This window comes from Xyrauchen texanus, chromosome 23, assembly GCF_025860055.1.
Source record: "Xyrauchen texanus isolate HMW12.3.18 chromosome 23, RBS_HiC_50CHRs, whole genome shotgun sequence".
Taxonomy (NCBI): Eukaryota; Metazoa; Chordata; class Actinopteri; order Cypriniformes; family Catostomidae; genus Xyrauchen; species Xyrauchen texanus.
The window spans coordinates 34,101,776-34,116,346 of NC_068298.1; the positions used below are offsets into that span (position 1 = coordinate 34,101,776).

The 14,571-nt window shown below is 35.9% G+C and overlaps 1 protein-coding gene across 3 annotated transcripts in view; it reads right to left on the bottom strand.

Moving 5' to 3' along the window:
- Positions 1 to 7,963: 7,963 nt before the first annotated feature.
- LOC127663292 (protein FAM193B-like) overlaps positions 7,964 to 14,571 on the bottom strand; it is a 34,311-nt gene continuing 27,703 nt past the window's right edge. For all 3 annotated transcript variants that reach the window (XM_052154806.1, XM_052154805.1, XM_052154804.1), the window contains one exon: positions 7,964 to 9,776. In XM_052154806.1, the coding sequence (XP_052010766.1) occupies positions 9,680 to 9,776 (97 nt within the window). In that variant the 3' untranslated portion in view covers positions 7,964 to 9,679. The remainder of the gene's footprint in view (positions 9,777 to 14,571) is intronic.

Genomic DNA, 14,571 nt, shown 5'->3' on the forward strand with positions numbered 1-14,571 from the left:
TCTAACCACAAAAATATCAGTCCATCCCATGACAATTTCACGGAAAAGCAAATGTACACAGTTCCTAGAATAATCAATTTCTGTACAATATAATCTAAGACATGACACAGAAGCCTCTCTCCAGGAAAGATGTGATAGAAAAATTAGACAGCATTAGAAGTCCATGGAGCTGTTGGCCAAGTAGTCTTTGCAGCCAATGTTGGTGACCTGTTTTGTCTGCATGGCCTCCCATTTGGGACAGTCTGTGATCCTGTGGCCCAAACCACTGCAAAATGTACAGCCTCTCTCTTCTGGCATGGGAAAAGCAAAAAACTGTCCAAATTAGTTTATATTTTCATAAGGCACCAAAGAGTCTCTCAACACAACCATGCATATGTTAAAAAGTGTTGGACAAGTGCTCAATTGGACATGTAATTTGTACCTCCAATATCCAACATATCGTCTCCCGTTTGGAGGACCTGCACTACCGGAGGAACCTTATGTTTGCCTTCAACCAGCAGATCTTTCAGATTCATCAGCACTGACTCATCTATGGAGAAACCAAGGATTTAGACACGCTCAATGGCATAAATGTATGTTCTCATACTGTTTACTCATTGTGTATTGTTGTATTATTTTAGAAAGACAGAAACATAGAAAAGAGAAGAAAAAGAAACAAGGCCAAACGATACAAGAAAATACAAGTGTCAATCAATTAACCAATCAAAATACTCACCACATCCTGTTGATAAACGGTGTGGCTATGCCAGTCTTTCCGGATCTACCTATTCTGCAGACTGTAGAACAACATGAAGATACAAAGTTACTCAATATTAGGGCTGAAACGGTTAGTCGGCGTTATCGACAATGTCAACACTAAAATATTGTCGACAATAAATGTGTTGTAGAATAGTCGTTTGATCTAATTTAACTTAACATGAGATCAGATATGAAACTAATGATGGCCCGCGAGATCAGCACTGCAGCTCGTGCCTGACTGATGAGAGGAAGAATTACACAGCTCACAGTCCAGATGCACTCAAAACTTTCCAAACAGCTTCAGGTGATGTAGATCTCAAAGAATGAGGGAATTATAATGCAAAAATACAAAATAATAAATACATAAGCACTCTCTTGCGTGTCAAGCATCTTTCAAGGAAACACCCCGGTATTACATCTTAAATGCAGTTATATTTACTGCGTTATATCTTCATTAAAAGTTTAAAATTAAAACTGCACCCGGCTGAGGCACACTCTGTCATGGGGACTCTTGTCCCTTGAACACACTCGCTTAATGCAGCTAGATTATAACGTGATGGCTCGCTACTTACTGAATCATAATTGTGGCAGCGGGGGCGTGGTCAAGCGCCCGCCCGGGAGAGAAAAGCGGTAAGGGCGCTCACACCTGAGCTAAATGATAACTAACACCTGTGTCTAATTTCAGTAATGTGAGGAGAGCGGCATAAAAGGGCAGGAGCGACGGAGCATGAGAGCGAACCAAGGAAGACTGTCTCTGTTGTATTGTAAAAAAACTTAAGAATTAAAAAACTTACCCCTTAAGTTGACGTTCGTTTCCGTCCCGTCCTTGAGCTATTTTACAATAATATATTTGTCACTGTGTATGTTATTACACAGAAGCAGCAGATAAGATATTTATACTTGCTTTTAGAGAACAGATCTTAAATACAATTATATTTTGTCTTTACTGCACTTGCAGAAGTATAACCAAGTGAAAAAATACACTTAGAAATATCTTATATGTTGCTTCTCAATTAAATGTATCTTGTTTTAAGGATTTTTAGAAATTTTTAATTGGAAAACAAGACAAAAACACTTGATAACAATATTATTTTTAGCAGTGAATTTCTTCACTGAATTAAACTTTATATATAATACATTTAATAAAAAGTATTTTTCCCCCTTTAATTCAGTGAATGTCATTTAGAGGTATTGTTAAAAGATGATTATGTCCTCTTTATTGTTAGTAAGCATGTTTAATACAACTTTTTAAGCCAGGCACAAGCTGAATAATCGGTAAGAGCTAATGATTAATCGGTGCAATAATCGCCGAATAGTTGAATAATAGTCGTAATTCATTGTTAGATTAAGCGATTATCGAAATAATCATAAGTTGCAGCCCTACTCAATACACATGTAAAAACTTGAACATGAATATGTATGTGCCAATGATCTGAACACCAACCGTAGTTCTCAATCTCCTCTGGCATGTCATAATTGCCTACGTGCTGGATAATCCTTCGAAGCAACATCTGTCACAACCAAGACGTCTTTCTTTCCCTCTTTGAATGCCTCAATGGCTTTCGTTCTCTCTTTCTGGTCTGAAAAGTACACAAGGTTTAGCATTTTCATAACACAACAGAGTTGTCAAAGTAGCAGAAACTGACGACCAGTAGATAATGCCAGTAGCTCTTTGGACTCAGCATGCATAAAGCGGATTGATGACATTTGCTCCACAAGTAGATTGAGATAGTTGATGTAATATCTTTTCCTCCATGTATAGCCACTGCCTCCATAACTTTCACCAGAAGATACTCGTGCATGGCAACAACATCTCCTTTCTTCTCTGCAAATATGAATACCTGAGACAATATTGTGGATAATGTGAGAACTATAGCCAAAAGAAAAGATTGTTTAGGATTTCTTGGATATAGTTGGATCATAGATGATGTCTGTAATTGTTTTGTTCAAATACTTCTTCCAATCCCAGTTAATAGGCACAGACAACTCTAACAAGCCATTTGTAGGCTGATTTCCCCAAAAACTGCGAAAACTGTTTGTTTGAGCATTCCAACCGCCCGACCCAGCAATATTGGCTCAAGCAATGGTGTGGGTTTGGGGTGTTCTTCAGCTTTAAAGAAATGTATAGGCTACATACTAGAGGTGGGGTCTTCTGGAGACACTCTAGGACAGTGTTTCCCAAATTGGGGTACGTGAGGTGACAATGGGGGTACGCGAATTACATTCTGAGATTTACCTTTCTTTCAATTTCATCAGTCTAAAATAACATTCAAACCCAGTTCATGTATTTCTCACTGGCAAACATTATTTTGTGTGCCCTCTAGTGTAGAAACACCAAAATGGCTGTCATAAAAGTCCAAAAAACATGCAATGAAATAACCCGATTTTTTGCGGTTAAAAAATGCATCTACTCATGCATCGTGCATCACACAAGTACCTTTTTTCGTCAGCCCAGTGCTAGGTGACGTAGCTAATTGATAGCAAGTAAAATACTTACCGTTTAACCAGACTCGCACATGTCAGTCATCCACGATTTTAGTTTAGTTTATTCCCGCAGTTTAAAACGTAATTTGTATTTATCGTTAGATGCATACAGAGTTTTTGATTCTGATGGTATAAGTTCATAAGCTTTGATGACAGGTGTCAGACATCCATATTCAAACGCAGTAATTTTCACTTACATTTGCTTGCACACTAGAGACCTGTTTTTACATTGTTGCATGATGTTTTTTCAGCAAATGAGCTCAACCTTGCTAACAGTGTCAAATGTGACATAAAAAAGCCCCTTGAGTTGAACGCACAGATGCTTACCCGCAATGCTCGAAGTTGGCCGGCAATGCAGTACTTGCAATAATGCACAATTCCAGGCACAGAACCGAACGCTATTCTTGCATACCACGACGCGATGAAGGAGGTCAAATCTAGCATATCCATCTCAATTGTTAAACCATTTATTCAGTATACGTATATTATTAATATAGCATGTAGAAATATAACATGTTTAATATAAGGGAGTTGTTTTACAAAGATAATTGTGTTAAACAGACATATTTTCAAATTACATTGTGTGAATTTTATCTATACATTAGAGAGGGGGTCCACGAAAGGATGTTGAATGTTTGAAGGGGTACGCCACTGTAAAAAGTTTAGGAACCACTGATCTAAGAGATAAACAATTTTAGCCTCTTCTTGGACATACTCCACTACTTAAAAACATTAATAAACAAATCATATTTAAATATATATATATATATATATATATATATATATATATATATATATATATATATATATATATATATATATATATATATCTATATCTATATATATATATATCTATATATATCTATATATATATATCTATATATATCTATATATATCTATATATATATATCTATCTATCTATCTATCTATCTATCTATCTATATATATATACACATACATACATACATACATACATACACACACACACACACACACACGTTATAATGTACAGATTTAAATAAATACTTTGGGTTCGATACAAGTTAAGCACAATCAACAGCATTGTAATGTTTTCCTACTCTAATGTTAATTTTAAACATTAGTGCAGACAGGGTTTCTGTCATTTGTATTATAGTTCGGGTTGTCAGTAGTTTTTGTCAAGTCTTTTAACACCACTCGTTGAAAAGCATTCAACACAAGAGACTCAGGGAATTAAGTTCACTCTGTGTATTTACATTTTAAAGTTTCCACAAAACAAGTTTCTACAAAACCAAAAATAAATTAAAGCAAGCAGTTAAATTTCAATAATCACATTTTTAATGTACACAACAAAAATAGTCAGTGTCAGTGAATATGTATCACATGTACACTCCTGAAAAAAGTTTGCATGCTGCGTCTCCACAACAGTCAGCTTCAAGGGATAGGATATATTCCTTTCTTTCCCTGCTGTTATTGGGATCGCAATGAAGGAATACTGCAGACGGAATTAACTTTTTGCCGGGGGTAAAACAAATAAATCGCAACAGGAGGAGTCTTCAGGAGGAGCTCTGTTACCCAGCGTCACACACTCACACTGCCGCGCTGTTTACTCTGGCTCACGTCATCCAGATAAAGGGAAATCGGGTGGTTTACAGACAGCATGTGTGGCATAATGTAGATAAACACACACACACAAAATAATAAAAATAAATATTAATTCAACTCGTCCCTCCACTTCTTTAAAAAAAGTACAAATCAATTTTACGGTGAGGCACTTACAATGGAAGGGAATGAGGGCCAATTTTTAAACATTAAAATACTCAATGTTTTAAAAGTGTAGCCGCAAGACAAACAATATGCGTGTAAAAACGATTTTAGTGTGATCAAATCACTTACAAACCTTTTCTGTATAAAGTTATATCCAATTATACAACATGTTACCATGACGATGTTATGATATACCTTTTGACCTACCCATGTCAAAACACATCTGGTGAACTCATCTAAATGCCTTACACATAAGACAAAGCATCTTTTTCCAAAAAACTTTGATTTTATAAATATTTTTTCATGTTAAAAAATGCTATAAATATATCTCTGTTGATAGTTTAAAAAAAAAAAAAGATTAAACATAAGCTGATGTTCGTAAAGTTAGTGGGTCCACCACTAGAGTTGTGGAACCCAACTAAGTTTGTTAGGAGGAGGGTGATGACAAGGAGGTCAGCAGACCATGCTGCCTGTAGACAAAGGTAGCATAAACCAGAGGAGCCTGCCTTTACTCCTATTTGGAAGCTGATGAATGCATGAATTGTAGTATGTGAATAAGAAAATGTGATGTATTTAAAGTGTAAACTGTTATGTCTGCACACAAGTGCCTCAAGTGTTGTTCGAGTTGTTTCATAGAAACAGTTGTTTCGAGTTGTTTCATGTTAACATTCAAGGTATAAAATAATAATCAAGTAAGTGAATTGTAAAGTATTTGTCTTTGTTTGAATAACTACTCAACCCTACCTTACACATTAATACTGGAAAAAGAACCCCTTTGGTGTAAAAACACATTAAGTCATTTTACGGCGGGATTTTGAATGATGACCACTCACCATAAATAAAGGCTCCCCCTCCCTACAAAAGCCAATTTAACCACTGGTTCTCGCTCTCGGTGGGGCACGTGATGAGTGCGTGGATGGGGCGGATAATAGCGTGGGCCTCCACATGCGCTAAGTCTCCGCTGTAACAGGCTCAACAAGTAACAACACGATAAGATGCACAGGTTGACGGTCTCAGATGCGGAGGCAACTTAGATTCGTCCTCCGCCACACGGATTGATGCACTACGCCACCATGAGGACTTCGAGCACATTGGGAATTCCAAATTGAGGAGAAAATAAAAATATCAAGGAAAACATATATTACAGACATCCCCCTGATCAAATGAGACAGTTCCTCCAGAACCTGTGTGACATGTTACAAGGGCAATAACAGAAGAAGTCCACCACAGAGATGCCGCAGGAAAATAATACACAATTGCCTTTACAGTGAATGTCTGTACTGAAATCTTAGTAGAGGTTGCTTACCATCTGCTGTTTTCTGACCTTAACAGGAACATATGGCACATGGTCGTCATTTTCTGAGCCCTCTGATGCTGACCTCTCCTCTCCTCTGAGAAAGTCATACAGCGTTACATTCCATACACTGGCAGCTGACACATAACTTAAGTTGATATCTCATATCCTAACTTTTATGAGGACATACAAAAAAAAAAAAAAAAACAGTTTCGCCCTTTTTTGTAAAATAATTGAACTTAATACATTTATGAATGTAAACTTTATTAATATAAACCCCAAATTAATTCAATAAGGCTTATATTTAATATATCTAAATCAGAATTAACTGATATTTTATGGCAATATGTCTAAGGGTTAGAATTTTTTTGTTGTTGTTGTTGAAAAGATATCAGATGTTTAAAAATAAGAAATAAATTGGGAATATTTACAGGGGATTCCATTTAGTCTCACAATTAACATAAGGTTACACTGCATGTATAATAATAATAATCAGAAACTATAGTTTCATTTTTATAAAATATATAGATATATTTTTATAAAAATGAAACAGCAGTTCTGGAGCACACTTTCTATCACTTTAGGGTTACTGCAAGATATAACGCTACAAAGCATGGTGAAAAAGAATAGAGAACAATTATTAATTATAAGTTTGGTAATAGCAGAGTCTTTTTCTTAAATAATTACTTCACAGTAGTTCGAGAAAAACAAACACGCATTCACGTTAGCTAAATTCGACACATTCATCGGATTATGTAAACTGCTCATACAGCAGCCCATGTTAGATGCCTAAAGCAAACATTACGTTAGATGTAACAATATAATCACACTTTTAATATAGTGAAAGTGGCATGAATATGTTGTTCGAATATTTACTGTTTCCATACATTTTCCAAAAAAAAAAAATCATTAATGTTCGATGATAACTCAACATTTTGGGACGGTTTTCTACTTCCATGTTGTTCGAAACAACGGGGTACATTTATAAATATAATTTAGAGATAATATTTAGTGCAGCAAAGTTTGATAAATGTTACATTAAACTCTAGCATGCTACACTGCAAGAGCCTCAGCGACTGCCCGGCGACGTACAAGTTACGTAAACTACGTTGGCCCAAAAAGGACTTGAAGACACGTGTTTCAATAGAGAGCTAAAAAGAGTGGCTAACTGGCTATGCGTAACGCAGCGGTACCACTGACATGAGCAGTATGGAAGGATGTCTTTGGAGATACTTGAATGTGCTTAATAAACTGCTTTTGTGAAGAAACAGCTCACTTAATCAATTGACCACCTGTCTGCTAATCCTCAACATGTTTTACACTAAATAAATACTTTTAGAATTATGTGTAGAACTTACTACGATAAAACTGCAGTTTTAAGAGAAAAATTGACAATTTGGCGACAGATAGGTGTCAGGTTACGGCTCTCCCCATTCATTTGCATTTCCCCAAATGGTGACTTACTGTCGTAACACGCACTTTTCTCTGCTTTAACACTAAACTTTATTTTACGTAAAGCCAGTAAACTTACATTTGGGACTTAACGAACAATAAAAGTGTACTTGTTTATTATCTTAATGTTCTTAGTGTCTTGTGGAATTTTATTAGATCTGTTAGATCTGTAAAATATGTATTTCATGCAAGAACTTTATAAAGCCAACACCACACAGAGTTTTTTTTTCTCAAAACTGTCATGTTTTAATCTTTCAGCACGAAAGATTTTCACAGTATCAAAAGTGAATAATAACAATAATTATTATAATAATAAAAAACAAAAAAATAAAACAAAGCCAACATACACTTGGCCATATATGGTATAGTATAAATCTACATTCCAGATGTTTAAAGATAATGTTTCTAGTTTATTATAACCTGGATAAAGTCAAAGACATGGAAAAATATGAAAACAAAAACCTCAAACAGATTTAAAAATGATCATTTTCATCGCAATCCTTCAATGGAAAATGTTATGTTGTTTAACATATACCAGACCCTAATTTCCAACATATTGATAGTTTGGATTTTACACCAGAAGGGGCTCAACGTCAGGGACATGTGCAATAAAATATGCAGAACATAATGCCATGGCTAGGACAAAAAAAAAGATGTACAAATGATGTACCATTGAGGAGAATCATAAAACCCCTTAAATCATCATAAAATGTATGATATTTAGGAAAAAAGAAGGTTAAAAACAAAGACATGTCTGAACTTGTTACGCACCAATGGACTCAAACTACACAAGCAGAACTGCTGCAAGTGTCTGGATGTATCAGAACAGCTCTGATACCATCATGCAGAAAAACAAGAGTGATGTTGCACTTCCAAAACTTACAACAGCATTGTGGACGTGGTCACAGCACAGAACTATATCCAAACCACAACATGGGAGGATCAGCAGGTATACCAACATGAGATTTCAGTCAGGGAATCTTGCCAACACTCAGGTTGGAACAGCATTTTTTATGGAGTGGAAAGACAGGGGACAGTTTAGTAGTAGCCTATTCTTGTCAGTTTTACGCATCATGCAAGGGAAACGCAGCTCATATTCTCCTTTTAGAAAAGTGACAGTCAACGTATACAGATCTTTAAAAATCAGTTCATTTAGTGTTGATTATTTTTCTCTGAAAATGTCCAAAGTAATGAAAACATGTTTCTTTTCACAAGTCATACATTGTAGCATAGGTCAATTAATCTTGTTCATGTTAATGGATTTAAAGTCCATGTGCACAGTTCACCGTTTGTGCATTTAAACTATCACAGCTGCATATTAAGCACAGCACTCAGCCTTACAAATCTGACTGTGAATGTGAAGGGTATAGTATAAAAATGTATCCAGCTGACAGTTGTACAAACTAAAACACATCAGTGAACACAAGTCTTTGCTGACTTTTACCTCCATTGCGAAAATCAGACATGATACAGCAACTTGAGCTTTGGTTTTTTTTGTTTTTTTGCATCTATTCTAAGACTACAGTATATTTTCAGGGTGAGTGGTGTCTAAAAAAATGCATGATTGTGAATTTTAAACCAGAAGTAACTTTTTAACCACATAAAGAGATTATAAAAGTGTTGATATAGGTCAAATTTCTTAAAATGTTTTTCTTGTAAAATCATGGTGTACATACTAAATATATAGATGCATCGGATTGGTACCCAAATGTCTTTTAGTGAGTTATGCAAGAACAAGATGCAGATTTTATGACTGAGATCAAAATGCTGTGCAACCCCACGCTAACAACAGATCAAATAAAAAGACGTTGGATGATCGGTGGTGAAAATCAAGGTCCCGTGGCTTAGAAGCAGAAAGTGTTGGGAGAGTGAACAACCTTTGAGTGTCAAGTACAGTAACCAAAGGCCAAACTGGTTTAAAGTACAGTCTTGCTGGGAGGGGGTCTGTTTACCATCACCTATCTGTTACTGAGCTGCATTTGAGGGCATCTTTTTGAGGCTGAAGTTGGACCAGTTCACGGCCACCTTCTGTCGGGTTTGTTTAGCAGAATCAAGGCAAAACCTAAGCAAATGGAGACATCAAGACAAAGATAAGACACAGAGAGTCAGAAACTAGATATTAACTTTTAGTGATTCTACACCAGGGTTGGACAAAATGGCTACAAAAGTATATCTTGATATTTTTCAGCCTATTACCAACATTTGACACACACACACACAGCGTACGTACAGATTTTGCTCTTATGGAAATAAATTGGTACTTTTATTCGCCAAAGTGGCATTCAACTGATCACAATGTATAATCAGGATATTAATAATTAGAAAAATTACTATTAAAACTTGAAAAAAAAATCTTAAACTATTTAAAAGAGTTTTCATCAAAAAAACCTTAACGTGCAGCAATGACAGCTTTGCAGATCCTTTACATTCTAGCTGTCAGTTTGTCCAGATATGCAGGTGACATTTCACCTCACACTTCCTGCAGCACTTGCCATAGATGTGTCTGTCTTGTCGGGCACTTCTCACACACCTTACAGTCTAGCTGATCCCACAAAAGCTCAATGGTGTTAAGATCCATAACACTCTTTTCCAATTATCTGTTGTCCAATGTCTGTGTTTCTTTGCCCACTCTAACCTTTTCTTTTTTTTTTTTTTTTTGTTTCAAAAGTGGCTTTTTCTTTGCAATTCTTCCCATAATGCCTGCACCCCTGAGTCTTCTCTTTACGGTTTTATGTGAAACTGGTGTTGAGCGGGTAGAATTCAATGAAGCTGTCAGCTGAGGACATGTGAGGCATCTATTTCTCAAACTAGAGACTCTGATGTACTTATCCTCTTGTTTAGTTGTACATCTGGCCTTCCACATCTCTTTCTGTCCTTATTAGAGCCAGTTGTCCTTTGAAGACTGTAGTGTACACCTTTGTATGAAATCTTAAGTTGTTTTGGCAATTTCAAGCATTGTATAGCCTTCATTCCTCAAAATAATGATTGACTGATGAGTTTCTAGAGAAAGCTGTTTCTTTTTTTGCCATTTTTGACCTAATATTGACCTTAAGACATGCCAGTCTATTGCATACTGTAGCAACTCAAAAACAAACATAAAGACAATGTTAAGCTTCATTTAATGAACCAAATAGCTTTCAACTGTGTTTGATATAATAGAAAGTGATTTTCAGCACCAAATTATCAATTTATCATGATTACTCAAGAATAAGGTTTTGGCGTGATGGCTGCTGGAAATGGGGCCTGTCTAGATAAGATAAAAAATTACTTTTTTCAAATAGTGATGGTGCTGTTTTTTTTACATCAGTAATATCCTGACTATACTTTGTGATCAGTTGAATGCCACTTAGGTCTGTCACGATAATTACATTAACAACTTATGGTACGATATATGGACATGACCTCGAAAATTTTAGCTGACCTTGATATTGCCCCATGCATGTTTGTTTACATAAGAATAAATGTCACCAACATTTTAGCCACTCGTGCTGCCTCTGCGAGACACACACGCACGCACGCACACAGCTTCAAAGCCGCATTTCACAGCTCCGGTGTGGGAACATTTTGGCTTTAATCCCAATGAGACAGGAGAGCCCAATAATGTGAACGAGCCAGTGTGTCGACTTTGCTTAAAAACAGTGGCAACGAAAAGTGGCAATATAACTCAGGACTCGACATAAACGCTTGTCCGCGCACGACAAGTGGATGTTTGCAAGGGTGAGTCGACACTGAAACCATAATGATGAAAATAAATACCTGAAATAATTATAATTATATCCTGCTGTTGAAAATAATCAACAGTGCCTGAAATTCTGCGTGGAAGTATTGTCTCTGTATTAATTCCAGAATCTGTGCTAATACAGGAAATCCGCTTTTGCACGTCCTTCTCTCTCCCTCCCTCCCAAATGGTTTCATTTGGTTTTGAACATAGCAAACATTTTTAACACATCCAAATTTTGTATTTAATAACAAAAATGTCAGGTCATACAACCAAAATACATCACACACCCAAGTGTAAAAAGTAGTATCATATTTTCCTTAAACTATTTTAAAATATATCTATATTTTTAAATTGTTGAGGTAAATGCAATTTTTACAAATAATATAAATTTTTATGTCATTAATATTATGATTGTTTTGGTGGGTTGTTCCATCTGACAATCAATATCCTGCTTTTATATGTATATATGTTTTTTCAGGGGTGGAAGATATGTTTCTAGAGAGGACATGTTCAGTGTAAAGGTGTGGGGTTGTTTCATATGTTGATAAATCTTCAATCTTGAATGTTATTTGTCAATGACCCACAAATTGTATTAAATAAACAGGGTACTTTCTTAGGATTCGTTACAATTTTAATGCATTTTGTTAACATCAAAAAGCCATTTTTACTGCTAATTTTAGAAAACAGCAAAATAAATAAATAGTAATTTTTATTTCCGGACAAGTAACTGAATGACCCATATACTTTATAAGTATATTTTAAGTGCTATAACTGTACTTTTACGGCGCTATTTTCCCACCGTGTGTGTTCACTACTTCCCTGTCCTGATTTTATTTTTATCTACCAACATGATTGGCTGTGGAGATTCTCGAGACTCCCATCAAATTTACATTTACATTTACGCATTTGGCAGACGCTTTTATCCAAAGCGACTTACAGTGAAATTATTACAGGGACAATCCCCCTGGAGCAACCTGGAGTTAAGTGCCTTGCTCGAGGACACAATGGTGGTCGTGGGGTTCGAACCAGCGACCTTCTGATTAACCTTGCTGATTAACAGACCTGTTAATTTACGCCACCACCACTCTGCAGTAGATCAGCACCAACTGTGGAGAACTCCTCAAGCACAGTTTTACACAAGAACATCACGGCCGCACCTAAAAGGGTTTTTCGCAGTGAAAAAGGCCAATTGCATGATCGTGTCATGTGAGTTTAACTTGCTCAAGCCATATATCAGCATTAATCCTGCCTCTAATTTGAAGAAACAGAGGTAAATTTCATATTTCTGCTTCTAGATTCTGTGTCTATAACGTAGTCTGTAATTGAACTATCACTGAGATTATTAGGCTGCTGTGAGATATAAAAGTATCTAGACGTTTATCGGAATAGAGAGACGTCCTTGATCAAACTTTTGAGTAGTTTTCTATATTTAGCCTATGCTCTAAATCTAGAACAGGGGTGTTCATTACATCAATCATGATAGCAAGAGCATCACTGGTTGGATGATATAGATGAAATATAAAAGATTTACTTTTTAATTTCCTGACATCTATTGCTGTGCGCTGTTTGATTGACAGGTGGCTAATGTTTGAACGCTAATGCAGGCATGCGCCTAAATGATCAAATACACTTTATTCCGCCAATGCCCGTCTTGCTGAGGATTTAATGTATACAGTCGTTTATGTCTAAAGTGAACTTCATCAGTGGGACAAAAAGCATTTTTGCATCAAAATGTTGGATTTGAAGTGTACATGTATCCGAATTGGCACACGGTCTAGTAAGCTATGTCATATTAAGGCTATTAATCATACAACAATAACAAGGAAACGAGGAAAACACTCGCTACCTTTGGCTGAATAACTTTAGTAGCTTTAAAAGTATTAATGTAATAGAATAAAACAGTGACATTTTTAATAATACTGACCCCTGATGTAGAGTGTTAATTGGTATAATAAGTTACCAGGAAAGTAGAGATGATAAGATAATTTAATTGTGATTAGCCTTTATAAAGATAGAAAAGTATCAACGTTTGTAGAGCAATACTTCAGAGCAGAACATTCCACCAGTCAAACACTTCAGAAAATTGCGCATCATGCATGAGAATGAGAACACAAGATGAATATCTCAGCTCTGTATGGTCCATTCAATGCAAGTGAAAGGATGCCAACATTTTTATGCTCCAAAAAAGCACATAAAAGTATGCTTCTTCTCTCTGCCCAGTAGAAAGTGAATCAACAAAAACACAAGAAGAACAATGTAAAATTTAAAGTGGAGGTTCACTGAGCAGGGAGGAGAATTAATAGTAAAAAAGGAATAAAATATCTGTTTCTCACCACATCTATCATATCGCTTCTGAAGACATGGATTAAACCACTGGAGGCACATGGATTAGACTACTTTTATGCTGATTTATGGAGCTTCAATATTAGCACTGATTCACTTTCAATGTATGAACCAAAAGATTTGAGATATTCTTTGTGTTCTGCAGAAGAAAGTCAAACACATCTAAGATGGCATGAGGTTGAGTAAATGATGAGAATAATTTTTATTTTTGGGTGAATTATTCCTTAAATGTGAGTAATGTAGACCATGTACCAAATATATTTTCCCATGCCTGCTCAACCTCCTCTATTGCCAAGTGATCCTGCTTATTTAGCATTTGTTTGCATACCTAGCATTGTTTTGAACATGTTTTATGCACAACAATAACACTCTGTTGGCATTAAGGGAAATTCAGACCCATTTGTTTCATACATTACGATTGTAACACTTGAAATGGTGATCAGTGTATTAAAAATAACTTTTTAATCTTTTCATTTCTGTTATGTCTCCCTTTTATTTTTTGGAATCAGATTCATGTGTTTATCATAGATAAGTGATGTATTTAAAAATTTGGCATACACACACACACACATATACACATACATATATATATATTAATGCTGCACGATTAATCTCATCGCAATCTCAGCCTGTGCGATAATATGACGGATGCATGTGTGGACGTGAGAGCCCACACAGCTAATAAAAAGATGACCAGTCAGTCTCAGTTTAGGAAGTAGCACGTGTGGTCATGTTATGTGAGTTTCTGGTGTTCAGCATGGAAATCAGGTGAAGATGGACACCGAGCAGACCG